This window comes from Sardina pilchardus, chromosome 2, assembly GCF_963854185.1.
Source record: "Sardina pilchardus chromosome 2, fSarPil1.1, whole genome shotgun sequence".
In the NCBI taxonomy this organism is placed as follows: domain Eukaryota; kingdom Metazoa; phylum Chordata; class Actinopteri; order Clupeiformes; family Clupeidae; genus Sardina; species Sardina pilchardus.
Window position 1 is genome coordinate 30,926,728 of NC_084995.1, and position 16,430 is coordinate 30,943,157.

The 16,430-nt window shown below is 46.4% G+C and overlaps 1 protein-coding gene across 1 annotated transcript in view; it reads right to left on the reverse strand.

Moving 5' to 3' along the window:
• arhgap21b (Rho GTPase activating protein 21b) overlaps positions 1-16,430 on the reverse strand; it is a 51,122-nt gene that overhangs the window by 24,273 nt on the left and 10,419 nt on the right. The window contains exons 3-7 of the mRNA XM_062526529.1: positions 11,102-11,275; positions 10,373-10,394; positions 4,957-5,049; positions 4,680-4,758; positions 4,535-4,589 (exon numbers count right to left, since the gene is read on the reverse strand). Coding sequence (XP_062382513.1) covers positions 4,535-4,589; positions 4,680-4,758; positions 4,957-5,049; positions 10,373-10,394; positions 11,102-11,275 — 423 coding nt within the window. The remainder of the gene's footprint in view (positions 1-4,534; positions 4,590-4,679; positions 4,759-4,956; positions 5,050-10,372; positions 10,395-11,101; positions 11,276-16,430) is intronic.

Genomic DNA, 16,430 nt, shown 5'->3' on the forward strand with positions numbered 1-16,430 from the left:
CAGTCACACACACATATGCGCTCCCACCCCTTGAGCCTGGTTCTGCTTCTCCCTCTGGAGAGCTGCAGCCACTCACATGACGGAAGCAGCAGCTGCTTGATTATACATTCAGCTCAGATGGCACAGTACCCTCCCCTCCCTCCCTCCCTCTCTACCTCCATCCCTCCCTCCCTCTCTCTCTCTCCCTCTCTCTCTCTTTACCATCAGTACGGACTTGCCCAAAACATGGAGCAGTCAGCTGATGAAAGCTCCGCTCCGCTCATCCACTCCCACTCATACTCGTCATTATCGCAGCCTGTGGCTCCTGCTCGCCATGTACATCTGAGTGTGGCTGTGTGTTTGATTCTCTTAGACAGAGAGAGAGTGAGTGTGTGTGTGTGTATGTGTGTGTTTGTGTGTGTGCGCTGGCGCGCGTGTGTGTGTGTGTGTGTGTGTGATTCACCCCTTGCTCCCTCCCTTCTTCCTCAAGCTGCTACTACCACCCTAGAGTCCCCACTGTCCTAATCCACGAGCCCCACTGACACCCCCCCAATCACGTCTGGCCAGACCACATCAGCAGCCCCCCCGATCCCCTCCCCCATACACACACACACACACACGGCAGGGAACCACTGCAACAGATGTGAAGGCGACGCAAGGAGGATTCCAGGAGAAGAAAGATAGAAAAAAAAAGCAGGTATTATTTACGCAACAAGGAATTTTTTTTTCCCCCGTAAATCTTTTGATTTTTTAAGTCCAACAGAAACATCAACAACGGTGGTGTGACACGATTGCCATATTTCCCCATTTCGATGGAAATTCAATTTCTTTTTTCCGGTTAATTTCCTCCGGGCAGCCGGCATTCCAGCTTCCATTCCTCTTTGTGACAGGCCCGAGCCTGAGGTCAATTAGCGCCCAGCTTAGAGACTCGTCCGGCACAGCCCACAGAGACGCTTCCCCTATTGATCACGCACAAATTAGAGGGGATTCTAAACGCTGGTTGGGCCACATTGATCGAACTTCGAAGGTCTGCCCGCCACATCGTTCATGAATAAAACAAAAGGGCCTTGTCCATGACCCGAGACACCTCCGGAGAGGCCATTTGCACAGACCTGCAAGAGGGCTGGCTGGCGAGGCTAACCTTGGCTAGGTGCAACTCTGTGAGGAGGGCTATATTTAGCAATAGTGGAAGTAGTAGATGTTCGATGAATAATACACAGCCGCTCAGATGCCCTTCACTTGTGCCCCTACACAAATACCCAAATAAGCTGCAGATCAGTGATCTCTGCGGTCACAGCAGGGGAGGATTTGGCAGAGGCCTATGTATGTCACAGAAAAGAAGCTCGGATGGAAATAAAACCCTGCACACCCCCCCGCCCCCTCAAAAATCAGCTACTCCTTCAGCCTCTCAATCCCGCTACTCAGACAGATGTTTGCAAGCGTGCAGGACAAAAGGAAAAAGGGAACTTCAACGTCCACAGACAGAAGGCCAAGGACCCAAAGGGGATGTGTGACACTACAGGAAATTGCACGCCAACGCCCTCTGGCCAGCAGTCACCGCACCCAGACCAGACAAGCAGAAACTGAGGGCCATCTCCCATATTAGGGACCATTACACCAGAGAGAACAGCAAACTCCAGGAATGGGCTTAGCAGCAGTCACAGGGGTGTGTCGTGCAAAACAAAAAAACGTGCAGCACTCATTGCGTAAGCAGACAACAGCAGCCTCGGAACAGTAGTCAGAAGCGATGAGAAGCGAAGAGAGGCCGAGGAGGCTGAGGGAGACAAAAGTGAGGCGTCCTTCCTCGCCTGCAGCTCAGTGCTCCAGCCATGTAGACGGCAGGTAGTGGAACTGAGCATTAAATATGGATGGGCTTTAAAAAACACTGTTCGTTCGTACGCTTCCAAAGTAATGTGGGCTGAAACCCGTTTGCTGTGCTTCAGGCCTGGGGACGGTGCTGCACGCAGGCTGCATGTGCTGGGTCAAAGCGAGGGAGAGAAGAGGAGAGAAGAGACGAGAGGAAAGGAGAAGAGCAGAGAAAAATACATTTAAAGAAGAAAAAAGGAAAGCACTAAACTTTCACCACACCCCTGCTGTGTTCACGTTAGGAGCGGCACAGCGGGATCTTGGCTTGTTATCAAAAATTATGGCTCCCAAAGAGTGATTTTTGTCTATTAATAGCCGTTTCAGTGACTGTTTGTGGAGGCACTGTTACCCCACGGCGCCTTACAGCACGGCTGACTACCTACCCCGCTGGCAGCGACCTGTTGTGCAGGCCTGGCCCATTGGGAGCAAGAGGAGTCACTCGGGGACAGAGCGCTACCCCTTTCAGAGAGAGAGAGCGCAAAGTAGGCCAGAGTGTTTTTATGAGTCTGTCAGTGCAAGAAGTAAAAAGGGAGGCATCACACTGACAAACTTATAGGTGGACCAAAGTGAGTCTGTAGCTGGCCTTCATAAGACGACTTTGGTGTATTGTTAAGGGTGAAAGACTGCCCAGGTGTGAGGTGGGGGGGGGGGGGCAATGCAAGACTGTTCCACTGGTTACTGACAACCACAGGCTGCATATCTGGGAAAACAGCATTTAAATAACCCCACGCTGTGCTTCCAGTTGAGCCGTAGAGATGGATGAGACATGTTAATTGGCGCAGTGAGAGAGCATAACTCTGGAGTTGCCAACCCAGATTTACACTCAGTATTGCAAAGGGGACACTTGGAGTTTGTAAACACAACACCTTCTCTCGCTACGGCTTCACTGGGCTTCAAGAGTCACCCGGCAAATGAGCCAGACTATATCAAAGATTCAGAGGCCCAATAACAGACCCAGGGAATTAAAGGGACAGTCTACAATTTTGGTGAAATGTCACCTCAACCGCCAAGGTACAACCCTCCCTTCCATTCTTCTGATGTAACTCGACTGGCAGCTAGGCATCCAGTTTATGAGACTGTGTATAAACACAACAAAGAATATTTCCAGAACAAACAGACTATGTGGGACAATTCGTTGCATTTGAAAAAGGTATACTGGTCTAGAATCACAGATACCACCTTTAAGAATGGCCTGCACCCTATGTCGTCAGGGTTCATGGGACCACCTAGAGTCCGGAGTCTGAATCTCACACACCGCACTTTGGCATATCCTACACATGGCAGCACCTGAGCAGGAATCTAATGAAATGGCCTCCTGGTGCTTCCTGGTGCCTCTTGGTGTCTCATGTCAAGACAGGCTGTCTTGCAGGCGAGTAAAAATGAGAAAAAAGACCCTTATTCACAAACTGCCGTTTCAGAGAGGACGCCCAAATCTGTCCAAGTCCTGGGCCTGATGGCAGCCCAGAGGCCCAAAAGGAGTACAAGAAGCTGGGCCTGACCCAGTCTCTGAGGCCGGGCAAGTGCCCATATGCCAAGCTCCAGCTGGCATCACCCGAGACAGCCTGCCATGGGCATAACACAGCTAGAACCATAAGCACCGACCATTCACTTCAGTACCAATCTAAAGGCACTACAGCGAGGGTGTCGAAGGGAATCTGGTGAAAGCCTGGGATCTCTGAGACAGGAAGGTTGCATAAGAGAACAGCCCTTGCTGAATTTCCTCCAGATGTTATGACTGAAGAGAATATTTGTCCTCTCAAACACTTCAGTGTATATCCCTCTACCTCCCTAAATACAGTATGAATGGATTCTGAGAGGGTAGAGAACAATTTCTCTGTGAGGCCAGAGAAGCCATTTATCAAAGCTTTCCTAAAAGAGATAGCGTGGATATGCGCTTGCAGCTGAGAGCATCTAAAGTTATGAACCGAAACCACATTTCTGTAACCAAAACAGAGTTTGCCATTTTGAGTGACTGTGAGCCAACAAAAAAAGCATTGTGAAAAATCAGCAAAAGGCTGACTGAAACAGACCGTTGACTTCCGAGAACGGAATGACGCAGCGCATCATAAGACCGCGTGAGAGACCGAGAGAGCGGGCGGGCGGGCGAGCAAGCGCAGAAAGTTTTGGAGCAGCGAAATGTGTGAAGTGTCCTCCAGCAGCAGCAGCAGCAGCAGCAGCAGCAGGGCCCATATTGAGGTCAGCTGTGATTGAGCTCCAGCACTGAAGGACGAGCTCTGGCTGCACTGGCCTCGTTAGGAGCCCCAGATAGAGCTCCAAGGTGCGGAGGGAGAGATGAGAAGAGTGTGTGTGTGTGTGGGGAGGGGGAGGGGGGGGGGAGGGCACAGCGCAGCCAGTCCTCTCTTCTGACATGTCTCAGATGTTCTAGAACACTCAAGGGATGAGCAGGCCACTGCAGCCTACCCTCCAGTGCTGGAGGCCACTCTGGGACCATCATGAAGTGGGCTTCAGGTAATTTCACAGTGGTTTGGAGGACAGTCCACAAAAGGCCAGGCGGACAGCAGTAACTGTGGGTGGACTGAGGGCATCATTACCTGTTCATGTTAACTCATCTAAAAATGTTGTATACCTGACAAGACTTGCACGTGTAAAACTGTAGATAACGAGGCCTATTCAGCCTAAAACCCAGCTTCAACAAACAGGCTTGTGACTGCATTTCTACGAAACTTACCAGCTGCAGAATGTCCTCATCCTTTGGCATCACACACAGTTCCAGGAATGTTTCGCTGCAACAGACAACAAGAAATATCCCTGAATGCCTTCACAGTGTCAAGAGGCAAATAAACAATTGAATTCAAGCTCTTGAGAACTCTTACCTGTTCTGTATCAAGGCTATCACCTGTGTGTACGTCTTGCCAATGATGCTCTCTCCATTCACTTTGACTATACGGTCCCCTGCAGAAAGAAAATGAGTGACAGCCTCTCAGTTAAGTGGCATTGAAAAGCCAGAGTGGTATCAATGAACTGAAGAACAATGAGCTTCCCTTTGCACACCAAGCTTCACACACACTTTGTTTCTTTGGGTTCAGTTTACAAACTCAGACATCAAAGTGTGTGTGTCCGTGTGTGTGTGTGTGTGTTAGTGTGTGTTACCTGTGCAGAGACCGGCTCCATGTGCTGGTCCTCCTTCTTTCACTTGCTTCACAAAGATTGTGTCCATTGGCTCCAGCCTGTTGCGCGGTCTCCCTGGCAACCAGAAAGCAGCAGTGTCACAAGCAGCCACCAACACACACAGCTGCAAATAACTAAGTCATGTGACCCTCTGACAGGGGGGAAAAAAATCTCTCATTGTTCACCTATTCACAAACAGCCCCATTATTGTATGGCAAATACCACAGCAAGCACACCGCGTCCAACACAATAAACCCTAAGAGTGGAAGTTGCACAGTTATGAAATTCATTCCCACAGATTCCTAGGTGTCTCAACACTTCCTCATACACACAGTCACATCACCTCTACAGGTCTCTGACAAACACCACTCCCATGTTTGCAGCTGTGTGTTGGTGGCTGCTTGCAATTAACAAAGCTCGAGAAATATTCAGTGATGCGACACTTCTTCGGCCCAATTTACAGTTTTCCAGCTAATTCAAACCAGTCAAACTGGTTCTGTTTGTAAACACACTACTTAGGACTACTCATGTAGATGGATACGCAATCAGCTCCACACAGCACTTCAGAGGTGTTCAAACATGCTCTGCGTCCTAAGGAGCTTTGCATATAGTCTCCAACATGAAATGCGTTGACACTTTCTGTCACTTGCCGACGCACACCAGTGTCAAAATGTTCAACCGACCGGCACCAGAATCGAATGTAATCGACAGTCGAAAGCGGAGTGTGTCGCACTCATGACAGAAGCTATGTGCAAAGGTCTTGGGCTTGGCAGAAACAGAGGGAACAAACCAGGAGTGAAAGGATGAGAGAGAGAAAGAGGGCAAGAGAGAGAGAGAGAGAGAGAGAGAGAGAGAGAGAGAGAGAGAGAGAGAGAGAGAAAACTGTTGTGTAGTGGCTCTTACATAGTGTTTTCTTTTTTTAATGAGTGGCACAGTGAGTTGAGGAAAGCTCATGAATAGGGACAGGGGTGATTAAGAGGGGAGGGAGACACTCTTACCCTGCCAGCTTGGCTTCTGGAGCTGTGGGACATGAATGGGGTTTGGCATCAAGTGAACCTGTTTGCTTGTATTACCCCCATCTCCTAGCAGCTGTCTACATGAGGTGTGTGTGTATTTAATGGGGACAGTGTGTGTGTGTGTGTGTGTGTGTGTGTGTGTATGTGTGTGTGTGTGTGTGTGTGTGTGTGTTTAATGAGGAGAGGGAGGGGGGAGAGTGTGAGTGTGTGTGTGGGGGGGGTGGGGGGTATTTTACATTGAAAAACAGAATGTGTGTAAGAGCTTACATGTATGACATTACTGGTAAGCAACATTGTTTCGGTCATAAGCCTAAGCCGACTCAAACGCCCTCCCTGATGAATACTGAATATCCATCCACACAATGTGGGAGTGTGGAAAACAAGGTTACTTTTAATACTGTTCATTGCTGAACTGCACCATCAAAGACACTGGCTGGCTGGCGAGAGAGAGAGAGAGAGAGAGAGAGAGAGAGAGAGAGAGAGAGAGAGAGAGAGAGAGAGAGAGAGAGAGAGTGAGTGAGAGAGGTGGGTGTTCAGTGGAGCTGCTTTACAGTGGAGAATAGGGAGAGGGCCAAAAGGTAGAGTGAGTTAAGGAGAGAAAACGCGGTGGTTGGGAGGCCACTGGCTCATGTCATTGTGAATCACTTCTGAGGCCATTACTCATCATCAAAAGGTCACTGGGTCTACAGGGCATTACGTCTTAGCTAGGTGCTAAAACAGGAAAAACCTCAGAGAGAAACATAGCGTTTTGGCTACATATAACTGAGCATTACACGCGTGGAGCAGAGTACATACAGGCTCTTTTGTTACATAACAGCTGAATAATACAGAATACTGACCTCTCTCAGCGCCTCCCTGAGCTGATGACCCCCCTTGTGGCAGGAAAGCAAAGTGCTGTTCTGCTAAGCAGAGATGCTTATAGCCATATAAAAGCAAGGCTATACCTTTTTTTTTAGCAAAATGTAATTAGATTTTTTCCCCAGATGTTCACAGGATTTATTTTGTGGATTAGTACGCTTCTAAGGTCTAACCATGGTAAATCATAATCAAAAGTTTATATAACCAAATGGGTTTATTAAAAATGGCACCGGCATAGGCCATTATGCTTTCACACCTACTCTGCATCAGTTTAATTTATTCCAACCTGATAATTTGATGGAGCAGTGTGGACTGAGAGTGGCTGCGCAATGAATCAGTCATGGCAACAAATGATATTGATTTCCAATCTCAGATTGACTTTTAATAACAGTAATATTGATGAAGTTCTATTCAATTCTTCAATTGGAGATTTTATGAGTCTATAAACCAGTGATAAATGCTAATTGTCACAGATGGCTATTGCAATGTCATATTCAGATGCTGTCCAGTAACCCCATTTAGTCTGCTGTATTCCAGTACACAGAAACGAGATGTCTTCACCCATCAAAATCACCAACAGTGACCTAAACTAATATTTGTTCATTTTGGCTTGTTGTCTCAAACCACACCTTACATATGTCTCATTGACACAACCAACAACAGCATGTCCACAATTCCACATATAACTGTGAATTCACAGTTTCAATTAGTGAAATCTATGGCTACCCCCAGGTCTGCTTTGCTAAGATCATTGGACCCTGCATACTATACTGTAAAAGCCCAGTGACACAACAGCACACCTGTCAAAATAAGGTCCTGCTGGGAGGCCGGGCTCAAACCAGGTCAGCACCTGACATATTTACATAGCAGTGGGGCACGTCAGTCCTCTTTGATGCGGTCAGGGGCTAGCGGGCTGCTGCCTCTTAACCCACTCATCCGAACAGCAGAGGGCACCATCCCTGCGTGTGTGAGCTTGCACGGCTGGGAACAGAGGCTGCACATCGGAGCACTGAGAACAGTGACAGTCACCTGTAAAAGCCCACCGCTGACACTGGCCGGCGTGCACACCTCTCCCCGACCCCCAGGGTCCAGCTGCTCAGTTCAGGGATGTGTGCGGCAGGCCCTGGGCCACATTGTTGGCTCCATTTTGCTTTGGGAGGCAGAAGCTGCCTGCTGTGCGAGACAAAGGGATTCCCCGGGTGGCATTCACGGTGCCCTGGGATTCCCTCCGTGTCAGCTGAATCCCAGAGGAGAGAAGGCCACTGTGGCCACACCACGCCACGCCACGCCAAGCCACGCATGCAGCATGCAGCATGGACTTCTACCATGTGGGCCAGAAACTACAGATCAACCTGTTAGCCCATCCACAGTTTGCTGTAAGGTCAATTTTTTACTTTCCTATGTACACATTTTCAAAGTAAACTCCGCACTTTAAAGCATTGACATAATCATGAAGCCAATCAACATCTAGCCTAAGTTTTTTTCACTACAGGCCAATGCAAAAGGATGCATAAAGTGCTATCGGTTTAAGTGGAAACTTTACACTGGACAACAGCCCACAGTAGTGCTACAATGACATGATGACCTGACCCCAATCAATCCATATATTTCACAGTCAATACACTGACGTGAAGCAGTGCACAATAAAAATTGAGCTCGCATACAGACCATGTAAAGACATTCTGGTTGGGAGGAAGATCATGACCATCATCTTTTCCCTTATAAATAATGCAGGCCTACAGTCTGTACAGTTCTGAGGGGCAGGTCATACATTATCTGAACTAAGTCCCATTTCTAAACTAGTTTCAATGCTAAAACAAAACCATGGCACAATCTGAATTGTCACAATTGATCCCACAGTCACTCACTCATAATGGCAACTGTTTCAACCCCTAGTTGAGGTTGACCGTTCTCAGCTGAGCTTAGTGATGCGGGGATGACCTTTAACCTGACAGCACACAGACATGGCCCAAAGTGCCCCCACACTCACTGTTGCCACAGCAACCACTCCAAATGAGATGAATATGTGCCACCACATACACACACACAGACACACAGCCATGTTGCCAACTCTTTGACATCAAAAGCAACATGCAGTTGTAAGATGCAGGCAAAGCTGCATTTACCCTGCAGCCACCCAACCACAATAGGCCCTTTTCCACCAAAGGAATTTTTAATATCCAGGAACCCACTAAGAATGCTTTTCTGTCATAGAATATTGCCCATATGTGGCTATTCAGAGATAGCTCTGGGTTAAATTCTAACTATATACCCATACAACAACACATCAGTATGGCAAATATAATTCCACAACCTCTCTTTTGCAGGCATTCCCAACATAACTTCACTTAAAACAAACATGTGTGAGAACATGGTAGTTTCTTCCTTATTTAAGTTAAAAGATCAATAAAAAAATGTTAAAAAAAAGATATGACCATAATAGCCTTAAAGGAAGAGTTTGGGATTTTGGACATAGGACATAATTTCCAACTTAGCCGGGGTGATATAGGTCGGGGGAGAGAGCTTAGCATATTTTATCCGATCCTTAGCAAAGGTGAACGCAGCAAGTTAAAGACCGGATAAAATACGCTGAAAACTGTCTCCACCGACCTATATCACCCCTGCTAAGTTGGAAATGAGGTCCTATGTCCAAAGTTCTAAACTATTCCTTTAAAGCCCAAGCACTGATGCAGTTCATGGAAAAAAAAAACACTTCAAGTGGCTGCCTGCGCGAGAGTGGTGATACATGAGTGAGATATTGACACACTCTGAGCAGTGTGAATCTCACAGCTGGTCAGAGTGAATAAATATCTAGGTCTCTCCTCTGGACATGCCATTGATTCTGTGCATGGCCTAAATAACTGTGTTCCCGTTTGATAACGCAGGTGAGATTTACGAGACGAGGGCCCAGCCCGACACATATGAATTCAGCTCTCCACTAGCTGACGTTGCAGGGCTCAGGAATGAAGATCCAATCAAAACAAACGCTACCATCAACAACAGCCTGACTAGACTAAACAGTTGGAGAAGAATACACAAACATTTTGCAGCAAGACATTGCAAATCTGATATCAGGCCAACAGATCGCACAGAACACTGTAGTGTCAGTTGGAGTGACATTAGCAATGGTCAACAAGCAATGGTCACCCAACAATAACTTTCACATATGAGCTAGACTGGTTATTTCAAAGGCAAAAATAAAACAATGAATGTCTCTATATATGCCCGGTGAAGAGGTGCTTCCTGAAAGACAGGTCAACGGTGCACCAACACGGAAGAGAAGAAGGCAAAAGGAGGAAAGCATGCTAGCCAATTCACTTGTGTTTGGCATAGCAAGCTAAAATCCACCGCAACACAGGAAGCAACTAGGACAAGATACTGCTGTGTTGGACAGCCAGGCATACTAGGCACCGTACAGTATAGGTAGGACTCTGGGAGCTAAAAACTGACCATCATCAATCGGAGATTGCAATACAAAAATCAGCCAAACGCAAAGTGAGCATTATGGAGTAATGTCAGCTTACCTCTATTTGCGAGCTCTTCACCCTACAAAGTGTAAAATGAAAAGAAAAGGGAAAAAGAATGTCATTTAATCAGAAAAAAGAGCTTCAGACAGGAATGACAGATAGCACAGGGAAACTTTAAGTATGCAGTGTAGGTTTAAATGACAAACATAACCCAGCCATGTAGCATGCTGGTATCATAGTGCCTCAGTTAAGATTGAGAACATAATCTTCCCCAGGGATCTAACCGCTCTAGCACAGCTTGTAACACTTAAACATTTAGTTACAGGCATTTAGTGACATGAGGCAAACTCATAATTGACAGATGAAAACTACTTCAAATGTTAACTGACAAATTGTCCAAATAGATCATAATGCCCTGCTGATATTTGTTACACGCTTCATGCATCAGCGAGATATCTTGACCCAGATCTTTTTGATATCACCCCCAGGTAAAACCGTGGAAATCAGCATTCTTCACCTTAAGCCAACTTTTAAAGAGACAGCTCTCTGATCCACTATCACTGCCTCAACTGCAGCATTCCAAACAGGGTGTGACTCAAAGTGAGTTCTCAACTACAGTTGAATCAGTTGAGGAAAATCATATAATCACTGCGATACCCAATTGACAAGGTCTGCAAAAGTGTCTGTGAGTCAAGTGGTGGTGCAGATGGGAGGGTGTGGTGGGTGGGGGTGGGGGGGGGGGGGACTAGGAGGGCTGGAGGGAACGATGGGGTGCAGAACGCTCACCTGGAGGGAGGAGTGCACGGCAGACTCGGGCGGGTACACGATGAAGTGGCGCAGGGTGAAGCCGAAGCCCTGAGCGGTGCGTCGGAGACGCAGTGTTTTGGGGCCCGGCCAGGAGAAGGACTCCTCATCCAGCTGGAACAGGCTCGCCATGGGGTCGACCTGCTCCGCTCCATCCTGTAGACACACACAAGGGGGGGGGGGGAAAGGTTTTGTGAATTTTTTGTGGATTTCATATTGCCCATAAATCAATCAGTAGCTGTACCTTTCCGTTAAGACAAGAGATCATAATTAAGGTTTCAATGGGATCAACTGGATGACAACTAGGCTTTGGGAGCACTTCAAAAGCGTGATTTTGGTTTAGGTGTGGGCGACAAAATCTTCTTCACCAACGTATAAAACACAGGAATGCATTCTCAGCAGGTGCAATTACCCAGAGCTTTTCTTGAACTGCTGTGCAACAGATTTGACAGAACACGTAAACTGGCACATCCTTTCCCCTTAAAATCATACACTAAAACTTACAGCATAGGTCTTAGCCAGTTGGCCTTCAGATAGTAGGTTTGCCCTTGCATTTCAGGGTACTTCTTTAAAGCAATAAAACGTGACCATGCTGATCACACCAGATCCATAACAGTCAGCTGCTATCTGGGTCACCCACAATCCCACCCAGTGACCCCACCCAGTGACCTCACAGGCATCAGGGCTTTGGCGCCAGCGCGTCAGAAAGCCTTGGGAACAGGCCTGGGGCTCTGCTCCCTGGCTGCCTGCACACGCGGTTGCACACATGGCTCTGTTTACAGAGTATTTATAGCCTCACACCTACACCGAGGCTCACACCCAGACCAACGTGGCCAAACCTCAAATCCCAACTCAGTGGAGCACTGAGCACTGAGCACCCCCCCGCCCTCTTGTAAGCGCTTTTGCTTTCTCTCGTCATTTCTTGGCACCCCTGACTAGTCAAATGGCCACCTTTTCTATCTCTTAAGTGAGCCACTGACAGTTGAGGTATGACAGGGCTTTCGCTCTCTCTCTCTTTCACACACACAGACTTGTGCCTTAAAAGTAGTGTGCGCAGTGGCCAAAATCCTAGCTTAATCTGCTGGTCCTACTTTTGGGAGATTTGAGGTTGCAAAGCTTGAGAGTACGATTTCCGGCTGAAAAGCCCCAAGCAGCCGTGGCTGCGAGTCAAAACAAGCCTGAGTTAACTGCTAGTCCACAGGCCTGTCTGCCTCTAGGAGGAACAAAAAGAGCAGGTTTTATTGCCGTGTATTGCAGGTTTTGGATGGGCCTGGTCTTGAGTAGCAGGTGGGATTTTTGGAGTAGATTCTCTAATATGAAGTTGGCCTGCATTACTGCAATGCAAGAAAATCACCTTGACTGCACCGAAACTGATTGAAAGTCACTACTTTTATGTAATTTGCAAAATTCTTCAAGCCCTATTTGAAAAATATCTACTGTAATTTCCAGACTATTAGCCGTGGCTTATACATTGATTTTGCTAAATTTCTTCAGCTATGAGGTTAATAGAGGGGGGCAGTTAATATGGTGTTAATATGGTTTTGCTTCTTTTAACTTGCATAAAACACTGTCCTGCGGCTTATACACAATGCGGCTTATATGCAGGAAATTACTGTACTTCAGTTTTGACATGAAACGATGGGTTAATATAAAGGGTTACCCCATTCACAAGGGAAATATAGCTATTGATACTTAGAATCTAAGCAGATCACTCCCAAAAATCACAAACAACTTCATGAGGATTCAAAATCAACAACCTGAGTAATTGACTAATCAGATATTCTGTTTGACTTGAAGAACAAGTTTCTGTCAGTCTTAGTCATGACATACGTTTGGTGGCCTCTGTATGTAGTCACTGCAAAATTACAACCTTGTGAATTCTGACATGTGCAGGCCTCTCTACATAGCTGGGAGATGGTTCGTGTATGACTGGTTATTAGCAGTTAGACTAATCCAGTCGTTTATGGGGCCAGCACTCCATTACAAGGACACTAGTGTGAACGTCAAGCTTGAAATACAAGGTCATCATCTTTTAACCATTACTCATGCAGAAACTTTGAGTAGTTATTATCCAGCCAACTCCAGAGCTTACGGTTACAGTATGACCTAGGGATGCACAGACCCATCTTTTTCAGTCTCAATACCATACTGATGCCTGGGCTGAAGTGTATCGGTCGATACTCAATAGAAAAGACTAAAGGCCATGAGGCTTGACTTCAACATTACTTTTCCTGACAAAACATTTCTTTCCAAAGACAAAATGTAACAAATGGTGCACCAGCAGCAGCCTGGAACAGCATTCAACTTCAAGTTCACAGTTGTTACCAAATTATAAATCTAACAAGCAAACATAAAGCAAAAATAGAAAATACAAATCCCATGCACATTAAAACAGCCCTGCCTAATCCATTCACACTACTAATCACCCACAAAACCCATACCCATAGCGGCGCAGTCCGGTTTCCCCACAAGAACCTAGGAAGTTCACACAGCGAGTTTGAACGAGTTTGAATGATGGTGAATTTAATGGTATATGGGGTTGTAAATTTGCACCAATAAATGAAAAGTTTTTAGCAGTCAGTGTGAACCTCTGCATTTCTTCATACCAGGCAAAGTTTATACAGATAACAGATGAAAATGACAACGTATTGCATTGGTTTTGAACATCACGCATGTCATGTTTTGTCTAAAAATCGCACTTGATCTATGGCAAAATGGTGGTTAAGAACAGCATGAATAGTAAACCAGAAATATAAAGCCTGGCAAACTGTAATGACAATGACCAACTTTATGACAAACACCAAAACTAGCCTAGTAATGGCAGCACATGGCTAGTTGTGCACCATGTGCGAGCTACAGCTCAGTCCAAGAAATTGAAGTTAACGGACTGGCCCATGGATCTGCTAAAATTTTCGATCCCCGATCCGATTTTGTCAATATCAGGGCTGATATCCACTCTTAATGTCGGATCAGTGCACCCCTACTGCGACCTGAAGCTTTGTTACCCTCCATTTTACCAAAACTCATCTGATTACTAGAGGCCTCACAATGCCACTCCAGAGCTCACACTCCTTGGATAAAGAGCTAAAAAAAAGTTTTAGCCTATTTTTCTGCCACTTTCTAATTGGACAAACTATTTCTAATGGCCGTGCGCCAGATATCAAGGACTGTTAATCCTTGGACGTATTTATTCTGGAAGAGGTACTAAACTACACCCAAGCCCTGCTGAAATGGAGCAGAAACTGGCAAGGCCTTAGGAAACCCACAGAAAAAAACAACTCCAAAAAAAGGAAACAGCAAGAGAAGTTGCCCATCAGTGGTGCTAAAGTGGACTTCAAATTGGCCGTGTGAGATCTGCACAAAAACATCTTATCTCTGGTATCAGAGCGTGGCCGGTCCTGCTGTGGGTCGACATCCGGTACGGCAGCAGACAGACACACACACACACACACAGAAGCTATAATTAAACAGCAGAGTAGACTCCGGCGGAATTCCCTGCAGCACTTTTCACTGGGGGACGCGGCGGGGCACTGCTTGGCCATTCCAAACAGACGCGTGCCGGGCAGGTCTGCCGTTACCAGTCGTGTACTTAACGGCGTGGTGACAGACCCAGTCACCCAGGCCAATAAATTCCAGGCCAACACCTCCCCAGCTACTCACACCCCTGCGAACGGTCCGCTCCCGAAATACCACCTCTGGATTGACCCATGTGTGCAGTCCTCACATGTCTAAAGAGTTGCACATATACCTCACAAGAAAGCTGAGTGACCACTATGAAACCGAAACGAACATAGGCCTGAATAATAGGCGATAGTTGAGCCCATGACATGATCAAATGATCTTGATACTTATTTTTTAAAGCTTGTTTATAAAATTAAACATATTTCTGCTATGTAAAACAACGATTATTAACCAAATATTATTATTAACCAAAATATCATGATTAGGCTTTGATTTTTGCCATAATCAGGCAGCCCTAGCTTTTAGTTGATAAAATGACCAAATCACCAAAAAGTGTGTTATGGTTTAAGTCAGGTTTGATGACTTTATTGTATCAATAATACTAATACTAACACTGTATTAAGGCTTGCCATGTAAAAGTCACACTACATAACTGGGCTGTTTATACAGCCTATTACTTAACTAATTTGACTGAAACATCAAATCATCAATTTCACTGGAGCCCCCCGTGCTGATGATCACCCTACTCTTGCCCAGAGTGAGTGCCCTACTCTTGCCCCTCATACTAGCAGATGCGGTGGTGCTGTGTGGATACGCTCCTCACTTTCGACGTGACCGCAGCATTTGTTTCGAAGCCTATGCAAACGAACCAAGCCCATGTTACATAACCCTGTCTTTAAGCGAGAAGCCAAGCCATTCAGTTCACAGCTGCGTCATGACAAACAAAAAAAACATGCGCGCATGAGTGCATACACATATGCATTCTGACGCTGACACACACACACAGGGATACTCACACACACTCACACACACGCACACACACACAGACATACATACACACAGTTCAAAGAAAAGTCGCAACACCCTAACCAACGTAAGTCACCCGCCTGACAATAGCAGCATTCTGGAAAGTGCACCATGAATCACAACCAGACTCTGGACTGCAGCTGAGGCCGCACACTCCTTCCCTGTTCTTATCGCTGCAACAGAAAATCACGTCTTATCTACTTATGAAAATAGCCTGCACACAGGCCAGTGGAGTCCGCAGTGGGAATTTTGCATATTGAGAAAGGAAAATGGAATCTGCAAACATGATTTTGGAAGTGAAGGCAGGACATGTTTTGCTAATTTTACTTCAGGCCAAAAGTGAAAGCGTCTGAGATGGGACAGGAATTACCAGGCCACACAACAGCGCTCCTGTATCAGCACGTTAGGCAACATACTAAAGCCTACGCACAGCCATTGCAGGGAGTTTTGATCCACAGTTCTCCTATGTGGGAGACTATGGAAATACATACGTTCAAGTGGGTAGAGAAACCGAGGATGTTCTCATCCCAGGCAAATGAGACAGAGAGTCTCAACGTGGAATGATCACTGCCGTTAAACATGAGACAAGATATCAACATAACATGAACCGAGCCAGAGTGAGAGCAAGAGAGAGAGCGAGAGAGAGAGAGAGAACATGAAGAGAGAGACACAAAGAGAGAGAGAGAGAACATGAGAGACACAAAGTGAGAGAGAGATGGAGATCAGCTAAATACAGGCAGAGATGAAGACAGGGTCATTCAGTGTACCCTATCCAATATCTCCTGCCACCTGGCAACTAACTGAGCCCTTCAAGTGAGCCTGC